This window comes from Podarcis bocagei (genome assembly GCF_964188305.1).
Source record: "Podarcis bocagei genome assembly, chromosome: 12".
Taxonomy (NCBI): domain Eukaryota; kingdom Metazoa; phylum Chordata; class Lepidosauria; order Squamata; family Lacertidae; genus Podarcis; species Podarcis bocagei.
This window is the reverse complement of record NC_138137.1, coordinates 43,756,252-43,784,121: the sequence shown is the minus strand read 5'-3', so window position 1 is coordinate 43,784,121 and position 27,870 is coordinate 43,756,252. Positions and strand designations below refer to the sequence as shown.

Sequence of the window (27,870 nt, the reverse complement as noted above, 5' to 3'; positions counted from 1 at the left end):
TAAGGAAGACATCAGATCTAATACTGTAAACTGTTAATGGGCTATTAAGGGCTCTTGTGGTTATTTCCCCCCACATAGCACATTTCTTCTAAATTAGAACAAACTATGGTTGTATCCTTTTTTTAAAATGAACAACAGTAAAAAAAATATTTTATTGATTTTGACATTACTAGAATCTATGCCTCATTCAACAATTGAAAGCTGAAGCTTTCATTCTCTTCCCTTTGCTCATGAGAAAGGAGGGAAGACTACATGAGGCCAAGTCTTGTTATGGCTGATATAATGCTGATATATAATGCTGCATCATAATTTAGTGTGACTTCTTAACTGGGCCATTGAATGCAAGTAGCTCAAATACAAAAAGTTTAGCATGAAAATCTTTCCGTCTGTGGGACGCATGTTATAATTTAACAGAAAGTGCTAACTAGACAGTTTAATATTATTTTGAAGTAGGTTTCCATGAACTTTTATGCAAGTTAATATATCATATTCTTAGATCACCTACATTTTGAATTAAGGAGATTTTTTAGGGGGGGGTGCTTACAAATTTCAAAGTCATCATTTATAAAATTTAAGAAAAGGACATGAAATCTTAGGCTAATTTTAGGACCACATTTATTAATCAAAGAAGATTTTTTTAAAAAAAACAACTGTGCTGCCCTAAAAGAAATATACTTTTAGTAGAAAAGACATTTGTAGCAGATCACTCCAAGAAAATCAGCCTTTTAGTTTACAGTTCGCCTTTTTAGTTTACAGTTCAGTTTCAACAATATGTCTTGTCATTTCATGATGCCTAATTAACATCAGTAATTATGTTTGTAATGTCTTCTAGTCTGCCAGTCTTAATTTGCTAATTTCTCATTCATTCTCAAACCTAGAGCACAGCATATGTTCCGTCAAGCCATGCGAACACCCATTATTTGGTTCCATGTGGTTCCGGCAGCGAAGAAAGAGCAATATGAACAGTTATCACAAAGTGAGAAGAATGCTCACTACTCCAGTCGGTTTAGCCCCGATTCCCAATATATGGACAATAAGAGTGTTAATCACACTGGACTTCACACATTACAAAGAATACCCCGAGTAAGCCATCAAGCAGATCAGACGGACTCTTACTCACAACTACCTCATAGTGTGAATTCATCAGGAAAACCACCCCTAGGCCTGGCATCATCACCACAAAATGTCCTCGCCTCCACTTCAAGCACTGGCTATAATACCAAAAAGATAGGGAAGCGGCTCAATATACAGCTGAGGAAAGGTAAGCAAATTTGTTTTCTGCCTGCTGGGCATATAAAGGTGCATATGAAATGAATGCACATTTATTTGTTCCAGCACTCGCCAACCTGTAGTCCTCTGAATGCTGTTGGCTTGCAGCTCCCATCAGCTCTAGACATATTGGACAAATGGTCATGGATGATGAGGGTTATAACAACTGCCAGGTCCACTGCTTCCCCAGTCCTTCATCATCGTATCTATATCGTATCTTGTATTAATACAATAGAGTGGTATCTCGGGTTACATAGGCTTCAGGTTACATACAGTTCAGGTTACAGACTCCGCTAACCCAGAAATATTACCTTGGGTTAAGAACTTTGTTTCATTCAGGATAAGAACAGAAATCGTGCAGCGGCAGCGTAGCGGCAGCAGGAGGCCCCATTATCTAAAGTGGTGCTTCAGGTTAAGAACAGTTTCAGGTTAAGAATGGACCTCCAGAACAAATTAAGTTCTTAACCCAAGGTACCACTGTATATGTATTAAAGAAGATCATATCTTATTTAATACATATCTTGAAAAACTCAACGTCCTTTTTCTATGCTGCTTCATGGCAGTGTTGAACATAAACTGGGTTTGGGTAAATTCTTTATGAGGACATAAGGAAAGTAGCACCTTAAATGGTTTTGACTCCATTATCAAGCTTATTGACTATAAAAAGTACTTTACACCTCTAGCAAAGCTGAGAATATTGGTCAAGATGCAAAGTACTATTCAGCTAGTAATGTGAGGCCCTGGGGCGCTTTTAGAACCTTGGCATTTTCTTCAGCAGGCTTTACCCTCATGCCACCTGGTAAAATTCATTTGAACCCAAAGGAAATTTCAAAGAGATAGGAGTCAAAGAGAAAAGGTCAGAAATTCCACTGTGCTCATACAAAGCCTAGCTAATGTATTTCCAGTGGTATGCACCAATCTTTTCCAAGAGTCTAGGTCAAATATTTCTCAACTGAGTTCTTATTAAGTCCCAGATAGGTGGATTGTGACACAAGGATGTAAATGTGTAGCGTTTTAAATCAGACCTTTAATGTGTGAGCATATCTGAATTGCAAGGTGCGAATATATGAATACAAGGTGCAATGAGTATTTGTCATAATATCTGAAAATAAGTTATTAAGTATGTAGCTGTAAGGTCTTTTTTTTTTTTCATTGCAATGAAGAAATATCAGCTAGCTTCTCAATGCCACTTCTGTGTTGCTGCTGGCAAGCATTTTTTATTTATTTACGTTTGCATGTAATAGTTAAATCTAGTGCCAGTCATTTTGTATTTTTATTCTGAGATTTTTTCACATGGAACACATCAAAGGGGACTCTTACTGTGGCTTAATAATGATCAGTGATGTTATTTTCCTTCTATGATTATGTTCTATTTTCTGTGAACTTCATGTGAACTACCAGATTGCTTGTTTCTGGTTACTGGGTTTTAAGCTCTACAAACTTGGATGACATAAGGTTGAGTTGACAGTTTGCTTCTGTTGTTGATGCGCCTTCAAAAATACTTAAGGCCATCAGCTTAAGATGACATGCTTGGAGGGGGGCGGGAGAAACCCTGTTACTAGCTGAGTGAGGAATTGCTGTGCTTATAAATATAAACTCAGTCAGTATTAAGATATACCAATTTTTCACATTTAATGGAACAGATAAAGAAGAAGCCTACAAACACACCACTGGGACATTACACAGGCATCTGATTTTTCTCAGTCAGCAATGGAAATAGTGATCATAGCGTTTATGTAATTGCAGTACTTTGCAGCATTAAGTAGTGGACAAAAATAGCGTTTTTTTAGCAGTAAAGGAGAGTGCACATTTCTTTGGCACAAAGTGAAACATAATTACCACATTGTGGTTATGTGAAACTGTCTTTAAAGAAAACTACTGTTTATTTTGCAGCTGCTAGACTGCTGTAACTGGGGCCAGCCCTAGATAGCATATTCCAGATTTTAAACAGATTTGCTATCCGTGGTCAATTTACAAACACTATTTGAACACCTATTTTTTTCAAATGACTTTGTGGTTCAAGAGGTACCGTATTTTTCGCCTTATAGGACGCACTTTTTCCCCTCCAAAAAATGAAGGGGAAATGTGTGTGCGTCCTATGGGGCGAATGCAGGCTTTCGCTGAAGCCTGGAGAGTGAGAGGGGTCGGTGTGCACCGACCCCTCTCGCTCTCCAGGCTTCAGGAGAACGCCACCGCCAGCCCCACAAGCTCAGGGGACAGCGGGGAGGCGCAGCGCGCCTTTCCCGCTGTCCCCCGACTTGGTTAGAAGGCTGGCGTGGGGGGGGGAGAAGCCTGCTCCTCCCCGTCGCCAGCCCCGCAAACTCGGGGGACAGCGGGAGGCTGGTTAGAAGGCTGGCGGGGGGGGGGAGAAGGCTGGCAGAGGGCTTCCCCCTCCTCCAGCCCCGCAAGCTCCCAGAGCGATGCCAAAGCTGCACGCAGCTTCGGCATCGCTCTGGGTCCCGTTCTGGGGGCTGCCGTCGGGAGAAGCTCGGGCTTCCCCCGCCCCAGCCCCGCGCCTGGGGGGGGGAAATAAATTTTTTTCCCTTTATTCCCCCCCCCCCCCAATCTAGGTGCGTCCTATGGGCCGGTGCGTCCTATAGGGCGAAAAATACGGTAGTTACCTGGATATGTTTTCCCATGTATTTTGCCTATGCAGTATGATCGTTGTTGGAGCACCCTATCTTTTGAGGTCAGAGGAGTGGCAATCATGGAAATGACCTTTTTGAATGAGTATCCCAATTCCTGATTATGCAGTATTTTTATTCTTATGCTGCTTTTTAAAATGGTTTTGGTTGCCATGTTTTTATTGTTACAATCTTCGAGGTTTATTTTGTTAAAACATGGTTTTCAATTGTGTTTGAACTAAATATTTGGGGTATACATTAGGTAAATTTTATATTTGATTTTCCCATTACTTTATTTCAGTCGCAAAATTTGCTTCAAAAATATCAAGTCTTTTTAATTATTGGAGTTAAGATTGTGAATGTCTAATTAGAGTAGTGAATACTGGCTACAATCCAATCTGGAATTATGCACATGACATGTAATCTCATTATAGTGAATGCATTTTAAGTGTGCCTAATGCTCTGCCAAAATATGGCGTTTGCGTCTTGATTGCAGAGATTAGATTTACATCAGTTGAATTCAATTTAGTACGTTTGCATTTTTCCAGTTTCTAACTTGATCTAGCAGTTGCTTATAATGCAGCCACCAAACAAAATGCCCATTGAGATGAAGTATCCAGGCCTTAAGCCCATTTGGGTTTTCAAGGTCAAAACAAGCATGATGAATTGAACCAGGAAACTTTACTGGAAAAAGATATTGCAAGATGGGTGTTAGATGATGAGCTATCTGTGAGGTCTGCTCACTTTGTTTTATGTCGATTGGTGTTCCCGAACTGTTTTGAAGGCCAATCCCACAACCATCTTCCAGCACCTTACAACAGTCTAATCATTAACATCTTGACAGCAATATAAGCATGATGTTACAGTCTTGGTAATAATGGTTTCAAGTCTGCTTCTTCCAATAAACAAAAGCTGAGGTTGGTTGTTCTAACTAAATGTCGACCATGCCAACATCATTACACTCTTGCTTCATGCAGAGCACCCAAGAAGGCAAGATGGACAGCGAGCGTCAGAGAATTTTGAATTTGTGCGGTTCAACTATTCCAGGTTAAGTGGGCCCACTAAATCATCTTGTCCTGGAGGTCCCCCCCCAAATATTGTAGCTGATGCTAATGCTGATGGGACTCTTCAGATCCCAGGTTTAATATTCCATATGATACCACGTAATATCTGGAAAGTGTCTTCTGCAGTGACATTTGGTACAATGTGAGCAGACAGGATTCCCCTTCACATCAATTGCTTTTTATTGTTAATGTTCACCATGGAAAGATACATGTCTTGTGCCTGTTCTCATTTGATTATGCTGAGTGCATGCATGTGGCGCAACAAATGAAGCAGAGCGCTTAAGTATACCCCCAAGTAGTTTATTATAAATATGAGCAGAATGGAGATGTTGATTGTCTTTGATTATTTTTAATGAAGGATATTATAATATGACAGGCTTTACAGAAACCTAACAAACGTGCTTTCTTTTCAGCTAACAGGCAGCAGTTATTTCACCAATTACCGTCATTAGATTAAAATTTCCTTGCGGGCACATTAATGCACATACACATACATATGCCATCATCATGAAGTTCTCTTTTATTTAGCCAGTCTGTTAGGAATAATGATTTAGAGTGTGCAAATTCTTCCTCTCTGATATAGAAGGAAGAGACTTGGGAAAGAGAAGTCTTCCTTATTAAAGCTGTTCTTTTTGCAGGCTGTGTGAACTATGTCTTCTCACATGACAAAGTGGGATAGTCCTACGGTAATTGTGCTTGCTTCCATTATGATTTCTTAATATTTATTGCCATTTTGGCATTTTCAAATAACCTGATCTTTCATAGGAATTAGTTGTTTAATAAAGTCAGAAGAGAAGGTCAGTAATATGCTTCTGTCAGATCAGAATGTTTGTTGGCTTTTTCTAAATGAAAATTGATATCTATTTATCTTTTGTTAAAGGTCGGGGCTTGAACGTCTAGCATACAGATTTGGGGTTATTGCTGACGTTCTAATGTTACTGGGCTTTTGCAGTTTAGCCAGTTTTGCCATTTATATGTAGTTCATATAAACCAAGACTGAATTCCTGCAGCCAATTTTGTGCATAAAAGATCCCCTTAATGCGTCACGTAGATTAATCTACGTTGCAGCATGAAGTTTGACGGCATTGTTTGCATCTGACTAAGTCACACTGAAAATAAACTCATTAGAATCAGTGGATTTAGTTAGTTTACTATTTAGTCATTACTAACTAAAGTCCATTAAGTTCAGTGGGTCCACTATGAATATTCAATACCAGAATTAATGTTTTACAATGAACACACAAGTGGTTCCTGCTTCCTCCTCTCTTAGTGCAGGTGGGTGGGAGCAACAAACCACAATCCTGGCTTCAGACTGTGTCCAAACTATGGGCCATGATTCATTCTTCTCCTAACAAACCATGATCTGAAGCCAAGATTTGTTCCTGGAACAAACCATGATCCCTGGCTTAAAACAAACCACAATCTCTTGTTTAGACAAATGCTAAAATAGAGATAATGCTTTGTTGCTCCTGCTTGTGCTAGTGGAGAAGCAGAGTAGATGTGATCTCCATGTTCATAGAAAACCATTTACTTATGACATGTGAACTGGGCCACTGTTCCCAGTATCCTAGTTATGGTCAAGGGAAAGCGTGAATGCCACGGGCTCTTGCATAGCCTTCCCTTTTCTCTTCCCAAGCGCATTCCTCCCTTGCTTCTATGGTTCCCTTTAGTCATGATGAAGTGTTAGGTTGACAACACCAGCAACCAGATTTTCCTCTTTAACCAAAGCAGGGCTAGACCAAGACATCTTGCAGCCTGAGTTTATGTTTGTAGTCTTCAAGAAGCAATATGGAAATTAGAAACAGTAGCTGTACACAATTTAGTTTTGCTTGTATGTAATCAAACTTTTGAAAATAAAAGGGGGAAAAATAACATACAGAAACTTTGGAACACATGTGAACAAAATAACTCATAAGTGGAATGATTCATAATTGTGTTCTTCTAATTAAATTATATACACAATCCTTTTATTCTTTATATTGACTACAGCTCCTGTCATCCCTGACAGCTGCCCATGCTGGCTTGAGTTGATGGGACTTAGGAGTCCAACAATATATGGAAGGCACCACATTGACTGCAACTGCATTAAACCATAGTATAAATATACTATTATTTTACTATGAATGAGGAATGTTCCAAATGTGCACTGCTGAAATGGCAAGAAGTTCATTCCTCCTCTATTCCTCACATACTATGTGGAAATCAGACATAATCTAGCACAACTTGTCCTCTGAATCTGAACAAATGGTTTATTTCTCTCCAAACAAACTACAATAGCTAAGTCAAGCTTCTGCTTCTGCTCATGGTTTGCTTTGAGAGAAACAACCCACAAGCCCAGATTTGGATGATATGATAGGCCAGACCATGGCTGGTTTCCTGGCCTTATGGGAACAGCAGGGGAGAAGTGATGTTTTTGTGATTTCAGCAGTGTGCACTGGTTTATTTTGACTGTGGTTTAATTTGACATGTGAACCAGCCTATAGAGTAAAGGAAATGTAATATTTTAAAATTCAAAACATGATTCCTGATTTAGACAATCCTGGATTATTATTTTTCTCTGGAGCAGCTAATCCACTAATTTACGGTTACATGCTGCTGAAGAATACTGAAGGGTTGAAATGTTCCTGGCAGTTGGAATTTTTATTTACAGTGTTTATTGGTGATTAGATTTATTTTTCTCTGCCTTGCAATAATAACATTATTTTGCCAACAGTGTGTTCCGACTCTTTTGTATTTTAAGCATTTTACTATTTATTTATTTATTTGATTATGTACAAACAATAGCAAATGGTAACATTTCCTGTTTTAGAGTATATATATATATATATATATATATATATATATATATATATCCCTTTGTTGTTTTGCTTACTTAGTACTCAAGGCCAACCAAGTTATTTTGGCACCAGAGGCAGAAAAAGACCTCCTTACACTTCCTGGCAGTATAAATACAAAAATAGCAAAGTGAATCATTTATCATTTGCGTTTTTCCTTTCATAGCACCCAGAATCAGCTGCCCTGAGTAGCTCTGTCTAATGGTAGGGCTGGGCCTGAAAGGCTTGAAGTGGGTTTTACACTCCTTGGCTATTAACAGCAATGATAGCATTAACAGTGACATTCAGTTGTTAAAGGAAAGCATGGAAGAGAGCCGTCAATTCACAAGACAGAAGTGTTAAAACCATATTATGCTCTCCATCTGTTAACCATGGTCTGGAGACTGGAAACATTGTTTTGTTCCAGCTGTACCCAACAGCCAGTTGAATCGTTTCCATCCATTCTCAGCCTGATATACAACAGAACTTCAGAAACTAACCTCTCCTGTCATGATCCTATGGAGCTATTCATCCTTCACCTTAATACATATGACCTCTGCAATGCTGAAATTTTGTGAATGGTGGTGCAAGGTTGGAGCAACAATGCTACAGAGTTGAAACGTGGACTGGCTAATTTTTCTTTTGAGTAAACTGATAAAAGAACAGAAGGCATGTGGATAAGTAGTTTCTGGGCCTAGAGGACACGTCCTTTGCTGTGGATTATGCAAGATGGCCCAAATTCTCTCATTTTTTCAGCAAACAGGCATTCTGAATACTTTGTGTAATTACATTGATTGTGCATGCAGCTGCAGTAATTTCTTTCTCCGATGACCAGTTCAGGTTTCTAACTGGTCATTTCAGCACACAATTACTGTGATTGTGTATGCAGAATTCTAGAGGTGTGGATCTCCAATATAAAAGGATCTTAAAATCAAATCTTAATCCTTTCAAAAAGGGTATAATTTAAAAATATTCTTGATCTATGCGACAGTACAGTGCTTAGTTTCTCTCCCTTCCAAATAGTTGTGTGGTTTTTTTAGGAGGCAGTATAATGGATTCCTAATGAAGCACACCAGACAAATAGTAGTTGTGTTTGACGAACAATTCACTAAATCAGAGCAAAATGGCACCTCGCTGGAGAGAAAAAGGCAGGGATACAAATGGGTCCATAATCATCAACCTATCCTCATTGTCATTGCTCTATTTTTATGTGGCATTCCTACATCCGTCACGCCTTTACCAAATGTGGTACACTTTTCATACACTAAAAGCTTTCTGGTTGGCGGATGAAAAATCTAAAGATGATGATCCTTGCTTTTTCTATACATTCCACTAAAATCTGAGAATGGTGAACTTGCATAATGGACAGCAAACACACACTGCTCATTTGTACTGCCTGCATACTACTGTTAGAATTCTGAGAATCCCAATTGATAAGAAAAATGTTAGTATATCCTGGGTGGTGGTGGGGAATTGACCTCAGTTCCAATGGCATTTTACTCTTCTGATCCAAGCAGTGCCAAAAAGAAATGTTGTAGTTATGTACCATTGATTGGACCTAGTTTTAAAGTCTCTCTAATACGTGGCTCCCAATATTCAGTTTTGCTCCCATCGTTTCGTGTTATGGGTTTGTGTTATGGGATCCAGAAACAGAGCACAAAAGTAAGACTCTTCAGATAAGGTCTTCCTTGGTATTCAGAGCCAAAGTAAATAGACTCCCATCTGGAACCAGTTGGGGCAAGGAATGATCTAGTGTTAACTCCAGGTAGTAGGATCATCAGGGACAGAGGGAAGGATTAGCCACTTTAACTTTACTTAGGTTCTTTCTATAGATGCCAAGCATGGATTCTCCAGTGCCATTTGAAGACTGTTTGAAGACTACACAGTGTTGTTTTATAAAGAGTGCTTTCATACAGTTAGTATTTTGATTTGAGGAAGTAGAACTGGATTTTCAAAAATGTTCTAACCAGCCTTATTATTCAGTTTCACTTGTATCTAGAAAGCCTTTAGAATGAAATAATCAGTTTCACTCTGCCCAAAATAAGCTGTTTACTCCATGACGACCCCCACCTCTCTCTGTCTCTCTTGTGTATGGGGTGGGTGAGTAAATAAAGATAGTTTTCATCAACAGAAACCGAAGTGGGAACCTGCTGAAAAGTTTCACGAGGAACATCCAGGCTGTCTACTACCTACCCATAACAAATTGTTATGTTCTTAACAAATAGTAAATACCAGGAAAACGGAAGGAGGGAGGGTGTAAATGGTCAGGGAATCGCAGAGTGTTAAGCAATCAATACACTAGTCTCGCCATGTTAGCAGCCAGTACTCTCTGCTTTTGGAAGCCCTAGCACACAAAGCAGGAACAAAAATTAATTAGACACAAGACTGTGAATAACACTAATTGCAACAATGTGTCACTTTTTATTGGCTGCAAGCACTTAAGTCAAAAGAAGATGGGGACTTGGAGGGACTCCAGCTTGCCCCACATGAAAACACTCTGTGATAATAATCAGTTAATGGATGGAGACTGTGCAAAGTTCCTTTCTGGTATTAGCACAGTGGTTTTTCAACTGAAGAGCAGGGGGATCTTTGAGTGAGCAGCCATTTTTCAAAGCTGATTGGCATCTGAACAGCATTAGCAGTCTGGCCTAAACTTACTATTTTTTTATATTTTATTTTTTGTTCGTGCCAGCTCAATTTATTTAGTTAATTTATGCCCCAGCTTTCCCCCATGATTGAACTCATGACAGCATGTATAGGGTTTCCTGGTGGCCTCCCATCTAGGAGTTTGAGCAAAGTGGTTGCATCCTGTGTCCTTAGACCATGCCCTGGAACTATGACATTTATGATTTTTTAAACAAGTTCAAATAATTAGCAAAATGTATAAACGGTGTGCCTATCTTAGTACAGGTAGCAGTTTACCCAGCAGCCACATCAGTATTATCAGAAGATAAATAATATCCAGTTCTGATTTAAATCATCATCTGGTATAGTTCTCCTAAGACCTTACCACCTTGTGGGTTGGCAGGGAGGGTGCATATCTGAATATTTCCCTGCACTAAAAACACAAGAAACAAACCCCAAAGCATCTCCCCTCCCCCCCCCCCCCACATAGAAAATTAGCTGGCTGGTGAGAAGGTTTCTGCCTTATAACTGATGTGCTGGTTTTGTAAGCTATAATTCTTCCCCCATACTGACACAGGATTGGACAGAAATCTAGTTGCTCACTCTCTTTTCCAAGAAGTACATACATATGGCTTCACGGGAATTATTCTGAAAGCAAGTATTATGGACCCAGGTATTTGGAAATAGCCCCTTATGTTTGGTATGCTCATATTTATTCAATCTGTCCATCATCTCTGGTGCAACTTGATGCGCACATCCTCCTCTCTCCCCTCCTCCAACACTGCTGGCAATGTAATACTGGTGTAGAATAAGAGTTTTCCTCCTTCCTCATTTTATCCTCACAATAGCAACCCTGAGATGTAGGTTGGGCTGAGAGAGCATGATGACTGATCCAAGGTCACCCAGTGAACTTCATGCCTGGGCAGGAATTTTAACCTGTGCCTCCCCCAACACCCAGAGCTTTCCAAGCTTTTCATGTTGGTGACACACTTTTTAGACATGCATCATTTCACAACACAGTAGTTCAGTTTTACTAGCAAACCAGAGTTTAAACTAACCCCTTTCTAGCCTCAGGAGGAGCATGGGGAGTGTTTGTGCAGCATATCTACACAATGCAGCCGATACACTAATGTGTCACAACACACAGTTTAGAAAGCTTTGCTCTAACCACTATTCCATACTGGCTCTTTTCTGGGGAACTCTTCATCCAGGCAACTTAGAGTGGCATACCTTGTCAGTTTGTTTGGTTATTATACATAACAGGATCCACCGAAGCCTTACTTTTATGTCATTTGAAACCTATTTTCTAGTATAGTGATTATGGCGTTTGCATGCTATCTCTTTATATGAATGTCAGTAAGCCCATAGGTAAGCAATGGGGAAGATACAGCTCTCCAAATGTTGTACGGCTAAACTCCCATCATCACTGACCATTGGACTTGATGGGAGTTGTAGTCCCAAACATCTGGAAGGCCACATGTTTTCCATCCTTGCAAAGGAGATGTACTAGGAAGCTTCTAGGAGAACTACTAGGCTATTATTCTGAAATTATTGTAAGGCCCCTGGACTTAAACTTACTTCCTCATCTCAGCAGCTCCCAAGGTATTTCATAAATAGTATGAAAACCTCTCCTGCCTCTGGAATAGCACAAAATCTATCAACACTATGAATTTCAAACATGCAAAAAAAATTCTTCTGCTCCAGAGGCAGAAGAGGTTTTAATACTATTTATAAAATACCTTGGGAACTGCTGAGATGAGAAAGTAATTTTAAGTAAAAATGGAACAGCAATATAATCAGATCAGTAATATCCTTGTAGTTTCTCTTATGGATTGTTTACATCCAGATAGTTTTCGGTATCTTGCTCAGAAGGGCTGGGCTTGGGGGTATTTGTGTATGTGTGTGTGTGTTCCCCATCCCTGATAAACATGCACTCCCTCAGTCGCAGGCAGGTGAGGTACTAATTTCCTTCGCTCACACTCAAATAGCAACTTCCTTTTTTTTACTTCTGGAGATGCTTGTAGTTAGTGGTAGATCACATGCTTTCCCTGCAGAAAAGTACAGGTTTAAACCCCAGCATCTTCAGGTTGGGCTGTGAAACAGCCCTGTTTGAGACCCTGGAGAATGGCTGACAATTCAGTGCCTAGACAATAAGTGGATTGACAATATAAGGCAGCTTTCTAGCGGCTTTAATGGTGTGTTTTCGGCAAAAAGTTGCTGTAAAGCAAGCCTTTTCCAGTCCTGACAGACAGTATCATGCTGTATTTAAGTGTTTATCTTATATTTAAAAACATGTTCTTACGCTGTGATTTAAAAATAAAATAAAATTTTATGCCTGTTGATAAGGGTTGACATAAATATGGTTATGTCTGGATGGGTATATCCAGATCACTTCTTAGGGTGGTATCAGTTTTTATGTATTAATTGTGTGGCTATCAGATCAATAGGATGGCTTTTGTAAATTGCTGCATGTTTTACTGGAGTGGTCACCAGAACGTCTGGAATTTATCTTTAGTTTTTGTTAGGGTTTCCTGCCTTTCAGTTACAGAGATAATTTCCCCATTAAAGCAATAGACCTTATTTTCTGATACCATTCATTCATTAGAATGTCCCCTAAGTTTTTCCTTTGTTTGATTATTGTTAGTCTAGCTGCTATGAATAAAATTTGTTTTAACTTGTTGATTTTTTATCTGCTTTTGTGTGAATTATCCTTAAAGTCAGGACTTAACCAGTAAGCTTTTTAGTTGTAAAATGTAGTAGCAGAGATTTTACAATTTGTTCTGTTTCATTGTAGCCACTTCTTAAAGATGGGGAGGTTTAAGATTGGCAAAATAAAGCTTTACAACATCATTTATGTGTGTTTGAAGTTAAAGCTTGAAAGTCTATATCCCACTTGATTGTAAAAAACAAAGAGGTTTACAAGAAGATAAAACCATAAGATCACAAAAATACAATACAGTCATACCTTGGTTGCCGAACGCCTCGGAACTCGTACGTTTTGGTGAGTGTTCGATTTTTGAACGATTTTTGGAAGCTGAACATTCGGCGCAGCTTCCACGGCTTCTGATTGGCTGCAGACGCCCCTGCAGCCAATCGGAAGCTGCACCTTGGTTTCTGAACCATTCTGGGAGTTGAACGGACTCCTGGAATGCATTCTGTTCGTGAACCAAGGTACGACTGTACATTAACACTTACAAGAAGTTAAAATACTAAAACAGATTAAAATTCACGCCATATTTGTGCAAGTCTCTGTGTTATGTGCATTGCATGCAAGTAACTGTGAATTTAATTGTACCGGTGGTATAATATTTCTTCTAAGTATTTGTTAGTGGTTAAAAAATATTGGGCAGGGAGCGGGGAGAGCCAGAGAGAGGTTTGATGTGAATAGATGTATAGATATAGATATATAATCATACACAGATGGACTTAGGAAACTTACAGCATTTTAAAATCATTTTTGCAGGTACAGAAGGCCTAGGATTTAGCATCACTTCTAGAGATGTTCCAATTGGTGGCTCAGCTCCAATTTATGTGAAAAACATCCTACCAAGAGGTGCAGCTATTCAAGATGGAAGATTAAAGGCTGGTGACCGACTCATTGAGGTGATGAAATGTTGCAAAGCTGTTAGGGAGTTCTATTAGTCCTTTCAGCAGATTGCCTGCTTTTGTATATCATTTCAGTGAATTTTCTACTGCTCCGCTGCCAGTTTCCCAGGGCATTGTCTTCTGGTCTTTGTGCTTTCTGAATAACAATATTAATAAACACTCATATTCCAGGTAGCAGCTTCACTTGCTTTGCAAAAAGCAGTCTCATCTTGAAAGTTTGTTATTTTGTTGGATGGCTCAGTTTTGACTTGGGAGAGAATAATTGGATATGGCATCTATTGCTTTGTTTGTGTGCTTAAGTTTTTTATTGTGGCTCTATTTCAGTAAACAAAATGAACAGTGTGGTATCACAAGTTATTTGGGATCAGGGATAAGGCTGCACTTCCAATATTAATCTATTCAGTTCTGTAACTTATTCTTTCTCATGTAATGTCTCCCCGCCACCTGCAACGGTATCCTCCCTAAAGGCTGATTCATTGCAGCCTTTTCAGCAAAATATATTCATACTGACATAGAGCAGTTTCCTATCTACACAACATCAGATTTTTGGACTACAACTCCCATCAGTCCTAACTATCATAGCCATGCTGGCTATGGCTGATGGGAGTTAAAGGCCAAAGCATTTAGAGGGCCCCAAGTTGGTGCTGGCTGCTCTATATTGTCACACAAATTTGAGATGTCCCTGCCTGCTCCATATTAAAGAATGATGAGTGCAGCATCAGACATGCATATAAGGGTTATTGGGATCAGTAGGAGAACTTGGAACCTCAAATTTCAGTGGCACCCTGTGCAATGCCAAAATCTGGCTCCCCCCAGCCTCTCGCCTTATGTGGGATGTCATAGTTACAACACCTCATAAGCTTTGCGCCCATAAATCTGCCTTTGTTGGGATGCTTGGTGTCAGTCCTTTGAGAACATACATATGTACTAGCATGAGATTGGGAGAGTACAGGAGGCTGGTACATAGACACCAAAATTTAGGTAGCAAAAGGTTTATGGGAAATCTGTGTAGATAAAAAGTATGTAACTTAAGTAAATTGTTAAATTTATTACAACTTCTTGACTGAAGGAGTGTAGCTAATAATAATTAGTATGTACCAAAGTACCGCACCAAAGGGTAAAAATATAGAAATCTAATAAAATTGGAAGGGGGGGAATGTAAGATTGCAATACATTTTTCCTAATGCTATTTTTATTATCTGATATTGCTATAGGAAAGACCTAGAATTGTTTGGATTTCTTGAATAGTGTATATTTAACCTATTTGGAGCTCTTTCAAGGTTATTTTTTAGTTTAATGAGTTTTGTAATTGTTTGGCTTCAGATATCTACAGCATACATTGTAATGTTTCTACCTTTCCCCCAGTGAATTGTTCTCTGCTTTAACCTCATCCAAGTTTTTGTCTTGTGGGGATAAATATACAGTCAAAACAAAGGAGGAGGATATGGGCAATTCTATTGGAATGTGTAGATTAGAAATCACAGTCTCAAATGGAGCAAAAGAAAGGGGAGAAGAGTGAGGAAGCAATGAGAGGAAAGGGAAGTAAGAATGGATGCTCTTTAGTTGGTTCAGAATACCTTCTTTCTCACTGATCTGTGAAAGAACTGTTCCTCAGATCCTGGAGGTGAGATCCTAGTTGTTGTTGTTTTCATCACAAATTTCCTGAGGCTGACCAATGCTTTCAATGAAATTTGCACTGCAAATTCACAAGTGGTGTAAATTTCACTAAGTTCTTCAACTCCATTTGTTATCTCTCTAGGCAGGCAGATATGAGTAACCTTGGCTAATTATTTATATAACAGTTGCATTTTTCCAAAGCATTTTTTACCAGATGGAGGGGGGCAACATTCCTGATAAGGATAACTCCCCCTGCTGGACACAGGCAGGATCTTCAGATTCTTGTTCCCTCTCCGGGGCAGGGGGAGTCATCCCATCTCTTTAGATGCTAGGGGCAGTTGGCTCTCCCTGTGAGAAGCACTTGTCTGAGTACTTGTTTCAGTGGATTTTGTGTACAATCTCAGTTGTCCTCTCTTTAGTTTTTGTTTTCCATTACCCCCCTTTGTTTTTCATCATATTTTCTCTCCTTCCCTGCCATTCTGGGAAAGGGGAGAATGTAGTAGGTGGTTGGGTTCTGGGCCTGAATGCCAGACAACCACCTAAGGATGTCACAGAAGCAACAGGGACAGGAGATTGCATTTCCCCCCTCGTTTTGGAGAGCAGGAGTGCCATTTTATATTTCTCCTCAGCAGTCCTTCTGGAGGCCCCAACAGCTTGAGACCTGACTCCTGCATCTGGGAGTTTAGTGGCTTTCATGTTCTCTGTGCTCACTTCCTGATTCATTGGGCTGAGTTGGGTCTCTATCTTATTCCTTGATGATTAATTGGGAGTTTTGAAGAAAGGCAACAGTGGGTGAAGTCGTGTTAGGCCTTCCTGCATTTTGCATTGCACCTGTGCACCCAGAATGATTAACTTTCCCCTCACGGCAATGGCAAAGAGGAGGGAGTCTATGCACACTCCCTTGGAGGATCCAGGCAAGGGGTCCCTAGTGATTCTCTGGGTCAGATGGGGTTGACTATGGAGAGCTCCCCCAATGATTCTGAAACTTTTCTTCAGGCTCAGAGTCCAAACTCTTTGAGGAATCTCTGGAAGTCCACTTAGTAGAGACCAGGGATAAGAAGAAGGTTCTGCCTTCTATCAAAAAACCTGAGAAGAAACCACGTCAGACTCAGTTTTTTCAGGCACTTCTGCAGTTCTCTAAATCTTGACCTTTCTCTTCCCTTCAGTACAGATTGACAAGATAGGAACACCATTTTGGGAGTATTATCATAGAGAGTTCGTGCTACAAATATATATCTGTTAAATATACAAGCAGCAACAAAACATGAGACATGAAGAAACATAAGGACTCGCTGTCCCTTCATAGGTGTTTTTTTTTTAAAAATCCTGATTTGTGCTGGTACTCATGCCGTGTAGAAAAAATAGTCTTAACTGCCATGCCCATTATTTACTCACTTTCCTCTCAGAATGATGCAAAGTTATGAATACGACTTAACTTAACAAAGTTTGCAGTCTAACATGTAAAATGCTCCTGATAAGTGAGGGCGAGGAGGAATATGGGCTGAAAGACTGTGAGGGTTAATAAAATTACCCTGCTAATGTCATGCAAACCGTTTTCTTTTTTCTTAGTGGCCAAGCATCTCCTGTATGCTCCATTTCTTTTGTAATTTCTAAGGAGGGATAAGAAATGGCAGCCTCCTCCCACACTATTCTATTTAAGAATGTTTAAGCAAAAAGTGGGAAATGCATTTACACATTTTTCTCTGTATTTTCACTATAGATTTTGTACTGCTCCAGAGAGCCTGCCACTTTGCCTTATGATCTGTAAGGGAAAATACAACGGTTCCTAATGCAGTCCTCTAATACTGTTGTCACATTATGAACTCATGATGCTTTCACTACTCCATTGCCTTCATATTGAGAGCTTAGAGTTGGAATAAACCATAGGAGCTATGCAGCCTGACACTGCTGCCCAGCGGCTGAAAATTGTGTATTTTAGGTTTCCTTGATGTATGACCGTTTAGACTTTGAAAAATCTCTCATGTCAGATAATCTTCCTAAACAACATAAAAAAAATAAATGGGGGAGGGGGGAGAATAATGAGTATTTAGTCTTACACCGAGTCTCATGAACTAAGCTGTGCTACTGCCTTGTGCATTTTGCCCCACCTAAGAAGAGCAGGTGAAAGGTCCATCTAGTCCACCATTCTGTTCTGCCAAGGGCCAAATAGATGCCTATGGGAAACCTACAAGTAGGATCTGAGGTCAGCACTGCACTCCCCACTTGTGATTACTATCAAGTGGTATTCAGAGGCAAACTGCTTCCAACAGTGGAGGCAGAACATATCCATTATGGTTAGTAGCCACTGAGAGCCTTATCCTCCGTGCATTTGTCTAATCCTCTTCTACAGCCATCCAAGTCCACCTCAACTCTACAGTTCTATGATTCTAGATGATCCACATGGCTCCAAATCCATACTGCTGAATATTGCCATCACTTTTACTGAAGTAAAGATAGTTACTTCCAGTGCATAGCACTTATCTTCTAAAGTAGTTTCTTCCTTTTTTCCAATCCAAAGGTGAAAATAAGCTTAGCCTGACAGCTTCTTGTTGCCTCCTTTGATTGCTGTTATAATAGCTTGCTGAGCACTGAAGTCAAGGTGACTGGTTCTTTGTAATTTTCTGGGTTTTCTGTTACACTTTTCAGCAGCAGCCACAACAAAGAACCATGTTTGCTTTCCTGGGACATTACTTGTCCTCAGTGAGTCTCCTGGGATATCACTTGCCCACAGCGAGTTCTCACAGATAAATGTCAGTGGATCTCAAGCTCCGCCCCCTTCCTCTCTTCTTCATCTGCTGTATCTTTTAGCATTTTCTGATGTATGTATGTTCATTATGCTGACTTCTACCCACATTTATTTTGTGCCTTTCTACTAACTGAGCCTCTTGCTTTCTTAACTCTGCTACGTCCTTACAAACGAAAAGCCTCCCTGATGTTTTCTATCATGTCTGGTCAGTTTCAATTCAGTATCCCAGTTTCACTTATCTGTCAGGGCTTCACATGCTCCTGGGTGTGCTTGGATATATTGCAGGCAAGCAAGCACACTTATCTTGGCATCCAACTCGTATTGGGATGTTATTTGCAGAGTTGCAATTTGTTTTCCAAATTCAGGCATGCTGATCATATCTAGATACGTTCTGTGGTTGTGTTGCCTTTGGAAGTGCATCACCATTGCCTGAGCCTGTGCAGGAGTAGTGTTCTCATGTGTAAGAAAATGCTGATTTTTAAGACTTGTGTGTATTATTATTTAAATGCCATGAACAAACCACTGAATTGCTCTGCACATAAGTCATTTGTGCTGCTTCTGAACGTAGCTCCCAGTGTTTACCTATGTAAGTGCCTTTCAGGCTGTTTACCAGTATAGCAGCTTCTGAGTGCATCACAGTTTCAGCCCCAAACTATGGCAGAAGGCAGAAATGGCTGGCAGGGAAGGGCACCACTGTGGACCAGCACTGCCTTCTTGCCATATACTGGGGCGAAAGAGCAGTTAGGATAGAGCAATGTGGTCACACCGGCAGCAGTGCTTGATTGGTTCTGCTAACGTGCCAGCATCTGCCCAACTTCAACAATACACTGCCCTGGCATGTGGCAGCAACACTGGTGCTTGGAGGCCAGGTCCATGGCAGTGCCACTCTCCACTAATTGCTCTTGTTGATAGGGGAACACAATGGCTGTTCACACTGCCCCCAGAGTGAGAGAGAGAGAGAAGAATGGGGAGAGGAGGTGAATTAAAAAGCAGAGCTGGAGTTGCCACAATGCTGTTCTCTGTATCTGTATTTGCTGCTCAGGAATAATCCTGCAGTTTTTTTCCTGTGTTGTGTGCAGCTGGAGAAGCCAATGGGCTTTCTCCAAATTTCAGCCCCAAACACAGGCATGACTTTTCCCTAAGACAAAATATGTCACCTAGTTCTAGCTTACGGTGTCCTGGTTTGTGCAAAGGACTAAACTATGGTTAACATAAACCATAGTTGAGGAATCATAGTTACAGCAAAACTGTAACTTAGATCTTGTTTGTTAGGTCACCGAAGAGTTAAAAGCACCAGTGAGAGTGGCCAAGCCTTGAGAACATGTGTGTGTGTGTGTGTGTGTGTGTGTGTGTGTGTTTCTTTTCACCTAGAAAATTGGATAACCTTTTGTGGAAAAATTGAGTGTTTTAAAATTTATTAGTGTAATAAGGTACAAGATAACGCAGACCCATACACATTATTGGGAACATTGACATCTAGTTACAGGTAGGTAGCTGTGTTGGTCTGCCGTAGTCGAAACAAAATAAAAAAATTCCTTCCAGTAGCACCTTAGAGACCAAGTAAGTTTGTTACTGGTATGAGCTTTCGTGTGCATGCAGACTTCTGAAGGTATCTGAAACACAGTTTAGCATTATAGGTGAACCAGGACACTGTGCTGCTCTGGTTTATCACAACAATCTTCAACTGTTGCACACAGGGTAATTCAAAATCTTTTCCCCACCCATTGCAGGTAAATGGAGTTGATTTAACAGGAAAAACCCAAGAAGAAGTTGTTTCCCTGCTGAGAAGCACCAGAATGGGAGGGAGTGTAAGCCTTATCATTTTCCGCCAGGAAGAAGCATTCCATCCAAGAGAACTGGTGCGTATTTTATTTTTATTTTTTTAAAGTGGCTAAGCACATTAGGTGAATATGAGCAAATAATGTGAAGACTTGCTGTCAAACATGTGCAGCTTGAAGTGGAGCACAGGAAAATAAACTTCTACTACATTTCACATGGATATTTCCTTTTAGCAGTGGTCTCCAAATTGGATTTCCACATTAATATGGGAACTAATGTTTTCAAATCATGGGTGACAGCAAATGCAGATTATAAACTGTTGCATGTACTTTGCTTGAGTGCCTACAGACAACTGATTATTCCCTGCCTTTTGCACTTTTGTGTCCCTGTTGGAAAGCTTGCTGTTTGTCACACTACATGAACATTTCCCCCCTGTCTCAGAGCATTTACAATTAATCTAGAACAGGATGTATGAATGCTATGATTTGGAAATGAAGAATCTGTAAGGGCAAAAATGTGGTTGTTTCTAATATTATAGCTACATGGGAAAGACACCCCACAGTTATTAATTTAGCAAGGCAATTCAGAGAATCCCTGTTGTACAATGTATCTTAAAGAAAATTACCATAGTATATAGGCTGTGCACAAATGTTTCCACAATAATTGCCTTTGTGGGTGTAGCAAATGTTGATTGTATAAAGCTGCCTTATTTTGGACCAAATCATTGTTCAGTATTTCAATATCTCCAGTTAGGACTGGGAGAAAACCCTGCCTGAAATTAAGGAGAGTCACTTCCAGACAGGATAGACAATTGGTCTGACTTGGTATAAGGCAGCGTCCTACATTCCTATCCCACTTGTCTTTACTCAAGACTTCAAGCAACGATGCAACTAAAATTCATTTTTCTTTCTAAGAATTCAAACTCCTCCATCCTATAATAATATTTCTCCCTCTATCCCCCCTTTAAGTTCTTCTAAATATAAGAACATAGGTCTCTATCTCTCTTCGGTGTATTGAATGCTGCAAAAGGAGTGTCCTAGGTGATAGGGAACTTAGGAAATGCAACTTTCCATGCCACTAGTATTCATGCTAAGGACATAGGTACCCAAGAAATCTATGGATGGAGACCAGTTGGTGCCCTGGCATTCACAACTGGACTTTTGACCCAGCAGGAACATCTGATAATTGAAGAGAAGGGGTGGATTGTTTCTGATTTACCTTCCCCCTGCAGACCCCAGCACCCTCAAAAGCCCTCTTGTGAGTCTAAGATCGCCAATTAGATTCTATGTTATATTTCCCAGCACCCCGCTCACTTGACACACTTCAGTGAAACTTCCCTGCCACCAACTACCATCACTACCAAATAATTCAAAAGGGTTAATGAGTCATGATGTTGGGACTTGTGGAAAGATAGGAGTGATTGTGGGTACATGGAAAAATATCTGTGTTCAGAGAGCATGATGAAGTCTGCATTTCAGCATAGGGGATGGTAGTGCAGGGTTTATTCTACTTTGGAGGGTGGGGAGATGGTAGGAATGGACAAATCCTTAGTGTGAATGAACTATTTAGAGGAGGCATGGCCTTTTGTACTTGCATGTGGGATAGATACTGAAGCCACAGGAGTGTGTTTACTCTCAAAGATATGCTACAGTGTGAAAACATCCTGCTTCTTCTGGAACAGGTGAAAACTCGTAAATGGGTTGTTAATCTAGAATTGGAAGAGAACTTGGGGGCCAACTGGTTCAACTGCCTACTCAGTCTGCAACGCTGGATGCAGCATCAACATCCTTGACTTGGCCATGCAGTGTCTGTGTAAATAACTTCAAGTGAACAAGAGCCTGCTCTCTCCTGAGCAGGTCCTGGGTGAATTCCAGTAAACTGAGCCCTCAAGTAAACTGGCCCCAAGCTATTAAGGGATTTATATACTACTTGTCCTGGTCCTCACTGCAGGAAGGACAAGGCAGACACAGCAAACAGGCACTCATTAAGTGAGTGGTCCCACAAACTTTCTTCATGGTGACATCCCCATGCTGACATCCTTTGGAGGCAGAGGTGGCATCAGTGCCAGCTCAGCATCTGATTTATTTTCACTTGCCTTCTCCTTTGGATGCAGCTCCTCACTGACATAAGGAGACACCAGGGGACAACTCCACAGCAGGAGGTATCTGCCTTGGACTGTCAGATGTCATAGGGCAGAACACCCCTCTGCCAATTGCATTCTTCGTCAGGATCCGACCATCCCCTCCATGACACTTCTATGGAATTTGTGACACTAATAGTAGCACGTTTCACTTGCCCCAGTAACAAAGTGACAACCAGTGCAGATCTCTGATCACAGGTGATCAGACATGGTCTCTCACTCAACTTGCAAAATAGCATAATGTGGATCTCTATATTGTCAAATTATGCTGGAAAGATCTCATGCACACTTAGGATACAGTCACCTCATAAAGTCTAGACCTAAATGGCAGGCTTGATATGAAAACAATTGTAGAGTGGTTTACACTAATAAATGGAAACACTCTTCCAAGACGTCAGTTCTTATTTGCTGCGGTTGACTCTCCCCATCATCATTTTGCCAACTTGTAGCTGTATTCATTTAGACCCAAGTGGCCAATATGGTTAAGGAGTTCATGTGAAAACAGCACTATTTTGCTTCTGATCAAGAATTTGGGAGATTGCAAGCAAGTTCCATTATATGTTTCTTGCGGCACCAACAAAATCTCCCCCCCCCTTCTTCTTTTTTGCTTTGTTCTCCTCTTGATTTTAGGGATTAGGGAGTTCTTGGCTCAGTTCTCTGTCTTTTGTCAACCACAGTTGGCTTTAACAAGTTATTCCCTCTAGATGAGCTTTGGTTGCCTTTGTCTGTGTGCAGGAGATTAATTAAAATTGCCCCTCAAAGGAGAGTTGTGTTTGCCTAATGGCTCTGAAGCACATTAACATGGCTTGATGGGCAGGAACTGTAAAATGCATCATTCTGTGTGTGCACATAAGGGATAAAATGTTTAAGGAAATACATTATTTTCATGCTGTAAATTCTCCTGAGTTGTGTTCTCTTTTTTAATACTATTTTATTACCGGTAATTTTTACAATAACAAAACCCCATCACATAACAACTCCCATACATGGGATTTCCAAAATCCCTTGACTTCTCTCCACTCCCCTTCTTGGTTCTTTGTTTTACATTTGTTCATGCACGTCCATAATATCTTCAATTCCGATCGTCTTTATCTTCTTTGGCGGGAACTTCTTCATTTTCATATTCTGGGATGATTGTGGCTGAGCAACTGCTGCCAGATACTGCTCTTTAAAAACATTCAGTCCTTTAAGCCCAATGTCAAGGCTTCTGTTTTTCTGGACAAAGATTATTTTAAGCATTTTCTTCAAATCATTATGTATTATTATCCAAGCTTTTTACATTGCCACCAATAAGATGTTCCAATGCCAAGCATTGTTATTGTGAACCATTGAGTTTTTATGGAATGGAGTTTTCTGGAAGGGTAGTCCTATTGAAATTAGTGATCCTAAGTTGTCCATGCCCATTAACTTCAATGGTTCTATTTTGAGTAAGACTAGCTTTGGATACAACCATGTGTGCCAAAAAGAGGCCATGAAAGTCCAGGTGGGCTAGGCAGGAAGGAAGGGGGGAAGCAAAAGACGAACTGAGCAGGCTTGAAAGCAGGTAAACTGTTAAATCAGCACACAGGTCAGTAGTATAATGGATTAGTTGCCAGGCCACTGTACCTGGTCAGGGACCTTTTGCCTAAAATAATGGAGGCTGAGTGAGATGAGTAAGTGAGGTGGAATACAAGCAAGTAGTTTCCTCTTTGAATGGAGCGCTGTAATGGAATCGAGAACTAGGTCTGGCTTGCAAAGTCCCTGGTCTTGGCATATTATGCTGTGTAAGGGTGGGACCCTCTATTAAGGAGACATTATATCAACCAAAAGAGAATAACATAGGTTAGCACAGAGTGTTTTAAACGTTGTCACAGGTGCATCCTGCCAGTCAGAAGCACAAGGAGGCACTTGTCCCAGCCTCTCAGAATTGGCATATAAAGTGTCACCAGTGGGCATTTGGGACTTTTCACAGTGTGTTTTGTGTAGCTCTGATCTCCTATCCTATGCTCCATTTGAGAACTAAACCCCTTGATAGTCCTCTTCTTAATCGTTGGCAAATGTCTTTTCTACCCTTATTCTTATTTTAATTTTTGTTCCCACTTCTTCTAGAGTACTGAACAAAGGCAGTCACAAATTCCAAAGGAAACGGTAAGAGTTTTGTCTTTCACGTGTCATGGAAGGTTTCAATGATTTATTTATTTATTTATAATTAGCAAACTTGGGCCCGTCAGTCAAAATAAAAAAGAGGGGTTTTTTTAAACAGACAATTCTGTTCACTGTATAGGCTGTAGGTGGCTCTCTCCAGCCTTAAATTGCATTTCACTTTATGTCTAGCACTTACTTCCCATGTGCTTCACGATCATTTGCGCCTCTATATGGGGCACATATGCATGCAGACAGTTCTTGTTTGGATACAAAATAAGGTATCTGGTTCCTAGAAACTGAGATAGTTTAAGGCTGAAATAAAAACAGAGAGGTCTGAATTGCAATCTAACGTTCCCCCTCACAAGCTGTCATTCTTATGTTTTGTAACCAGTTTTTAAAGTAACTCCAGTGTAGTTGAAGAAAGAATATCAGATTTATTTACAAGCTAGCTGTAGCAAAGCTAGCTGCTTCTGATGAAGAATATCCAGATGTATATTACAGGAACAATTAAAGCACAGAGTGTTTCTGGGTTGTGTTTTCTTTTGCTTTTAGAAATGAATCATCATATGAATCAGTACATTGCAATGCAGTCCTGTTTACTTTTCATAACATCTTTCATAATGTCTTCACCTCAGTAAGAATAATGGATATGAAAAAAGGGGATGAGAGAATTGCTTTAACTGAAAATTGCAATGGAGCATATGGTTAGTTGAGGTTTCTAGGATTTATCTGCTTCACTGTTTTCCTTTTCATATTGGTGATTTGGGGCTTAATTAATGTTGTCTATAGACATTTCAAAGCAGTGCCCCAAAGCATCTTCGCGTAATGTCTCTTGTGTACAAGCTTTGACAGTGGTTTTAAGGAAAACAATAAATATGATTGTTTGCTGGTTTCTTGGAAGAGGCTCCAAGGAAAGTAAAAGAAGCAGGTGGTGTAGAAGTAGGAGTGGTCATTTAGAAGAGATTGGAACTGTCCAATAGATTTCACTGACTGAGATGGAGAAGCAAACAGCAAGCCTACCTTCCTCCCCTCAAGTCAAGATGCTTAGTACTCAAGGCTGGCTAAGTTACTTTGGCACCTGAGACATCTTACCTTGCAACCATCTCCCCCTGCCCACAGTAAAAAAAATGCAGTAATAATACGTTAAAACTACTTACAATAAATCAGATCACTAACAGTTTGCCCATTCATGACACCCCAATAGTGGGGTTGGCCAAAGGAGCAAAGTTATCTTTGATGGCTAAGCTATAAAGCACAAAAAAGCAAATTAAGCATTTTGCACCAATGCTCCCATTTTGCTCCTCCCTCCAGCAAGGAAACAAACCACAATGTGGGTGACTTAGTGTTACATGTGCACTAGCTTTCTTGGTTGGTTTCCCCCAAACAAATCATGAACAGGAAGCCAAGAAGAAACCTTGGCTAAAGAATGTGGTTTGTTTGGAACAGAAGAAATCACGAGCTCTGATTCACACCAAATGCTAAGCCAGCTGCTTCGTGGTTTGCTGGAGAAAGGGAAGATAAAATTGGGAGAGCTCAAGCTTCATGAAGCAGTATGGCGCTCATGCACAACTGACTTAGCTTGCCCATGGTTTATAGAATCATAGAATTGTTGAGTTGGAAGGGACCACGAGGTTCATCTAGTCCAACCCCTGCAATCTTTTGCCCAACGTGGAGCAAAAGCAGAGCTGTATTAACTCTATAAGTGTGCTCAAGATTGTCAATTCAAATCCCATGTTACATGATGCATATATACCAGGGGTCCTCTTTGTGGTGGTCTTGGTTATTCTGCGTTTACAATCGGGGCTTCTTTAAAGTTTTTTAGAGATCAAGTGTCATACCTGAACTCTTGTCATTATGTGACAGGGAAGTGATGGCTATGTTCCATGATTTGCAGAGGTTTCAAATGCTAGCAGCCTGGCCAGTAGTGAAAAAATATTCTCTAAAATTGCCGTAAATTGAATGTGGAGCTTTGGATAGGTGCTAGGAATGCTAGCCTAGGAATGCTGACTGGAGAGAGCATGTGGTAGCATCCCCACTCCCTCAAGTTCCTTAATCTTAAATGCATATCAAAGCTTTTCCAGCAAAAACTCAATGGCATGAGCTTGTTTTGTAATATTTCACATGCTGACTTCCTTATCTCTCCCCCCCCCCCCCAGCCTGCTGCCTCTTTGCTTGGTTATGCATCATTCCCCATTTGGTTCTCCTGCCTCGTGTTGTCAGACCCTTCAGTTTCTTGTTCTTGCAGCTTTCTGTTTTATTGTACCACACATATGGTCTCTCTTGTGCTGTTAGTCGTGAGTTCAGTGAGTGCTGCTGTCACAAAGTTGACAGCAGAAGAAGGGAAAACTAAAAAAGTAAGGATAATGTGGGGAGAATGGGTGAAATACAAAAATGAAATGAGAGTTCCAACTTTGAAGCACAGAACATCAAAAGTATTTGCAGCCTGAAGTAAAAAAAAAAGTCTGTTAATTTGGGCTACAAAATGACTAGTTAGAAAGAAAAGCCATTGCTATCAAAGTCAATTTTTCCAGCAATCTTAGTGCCTTCCCACCCCCAAACTAACTTATTGTGTCAGATTTAGATACTTTTCCTCACAGACGTTCTTGCATTAGATGAGTATGCATTTTCCAAGTACTTAAAATAGCAATTACTTGACACACAAATTGGGATACTGAAGGCATTATGGGATATATTTTGGACAATACCTTCTTGATTGAGAATACTGAAATGCAGGAGCTTTCATGAAGTACTTTGAGTAATTTAAAAAGTAGCAAAGGCTCACTCTACACACACACACACACACACACACACACAGTCTCATTTAGTGAACCCTATTATTTTTCTCTCCTGTAGCAAGACTGCATATAATTGACTCTGACACTAATTATTTAACTTTGCTTAACTCTGGGTTTCTGGGATAGAAGAAAGGAAGTTTTCAAAACCATGGAACAGAACCCTTCTGGAATTGGACCTCAGATGACCCCAGAGAGTTTGTCCTGTGCTTTTGCATTTATATGGCTGGCCTATTACATCTGGCCAACTCAAAAGTGAGAAATGCCGCTGATCTCTCTGGACTTTGGCTGGCTGACTGGTTACCTGCCTATCCCATCCTTAGGTACTCTAGGCACCTGCTACCTCCCAAGCTGTAGGAAGCTGGACCTTGCCATTACCCAGACCTATGTGCCTGAAAACTGTAAATGAAAATAAATAAATATAGGGATCTTTTGGCATCAAGGAGAACAGTGTATCGATATAATCTTAATGTCACCTGCCATGTGAAAATATTTTATTCGTCCATCCCTAATTAAGAAAGTACAGTACGATAAGTTACTCTCTTGATGAATGCATTCTGTGGTGTCCCAGCTGGGATTCTATTGGCTACCAAACTATCCTAGAAAAGTGTAGCCAGCAACTTCCTGCTCTCATGTTGAGTTGGCTTCATGGATTCCCATATGGCAGTTCA

The 27,870-nt window shown here is 40.3% G+C and overlaps 1 protein-coding gene across 3 annotated transcripts in view; it reads left to right on the top strand.

Moving 5' to 3' along the window:
- Nucleotides 1-27,870, top strand: part of PARD3 (par-3 family cell polarity regulator) — a 549,815-nt gene that overhangs the window by 308,346 nt on the left and 213,599 nt on the right. For all 3 annotated transcript variants that reach the window (XM_081163479.1, XM_081163478.1, XM_081163477.1), the window contains exons 9-12: nucleotides 879-1,261; nucleotides 13,859-13,998; nucleotides 20,095-20,223; nucleotides 24,372-24,410. In XM_081163479.1, coding sequence (XP_081019605.1) covers nucleotides 879-1,261; nucleotides 13,859-13,998; nucleotides 20,095-20,223; nucleotides 24,372-24,410 — 691 coding nt within the window. The remainder of the gene's footprint in view (nucleotides 1-878; nucleotides 1,262-13,858; nucleotides 13,999-20,094; nucleotides 20,224-24,371; nucleotides 24,411-27,870) is intronic.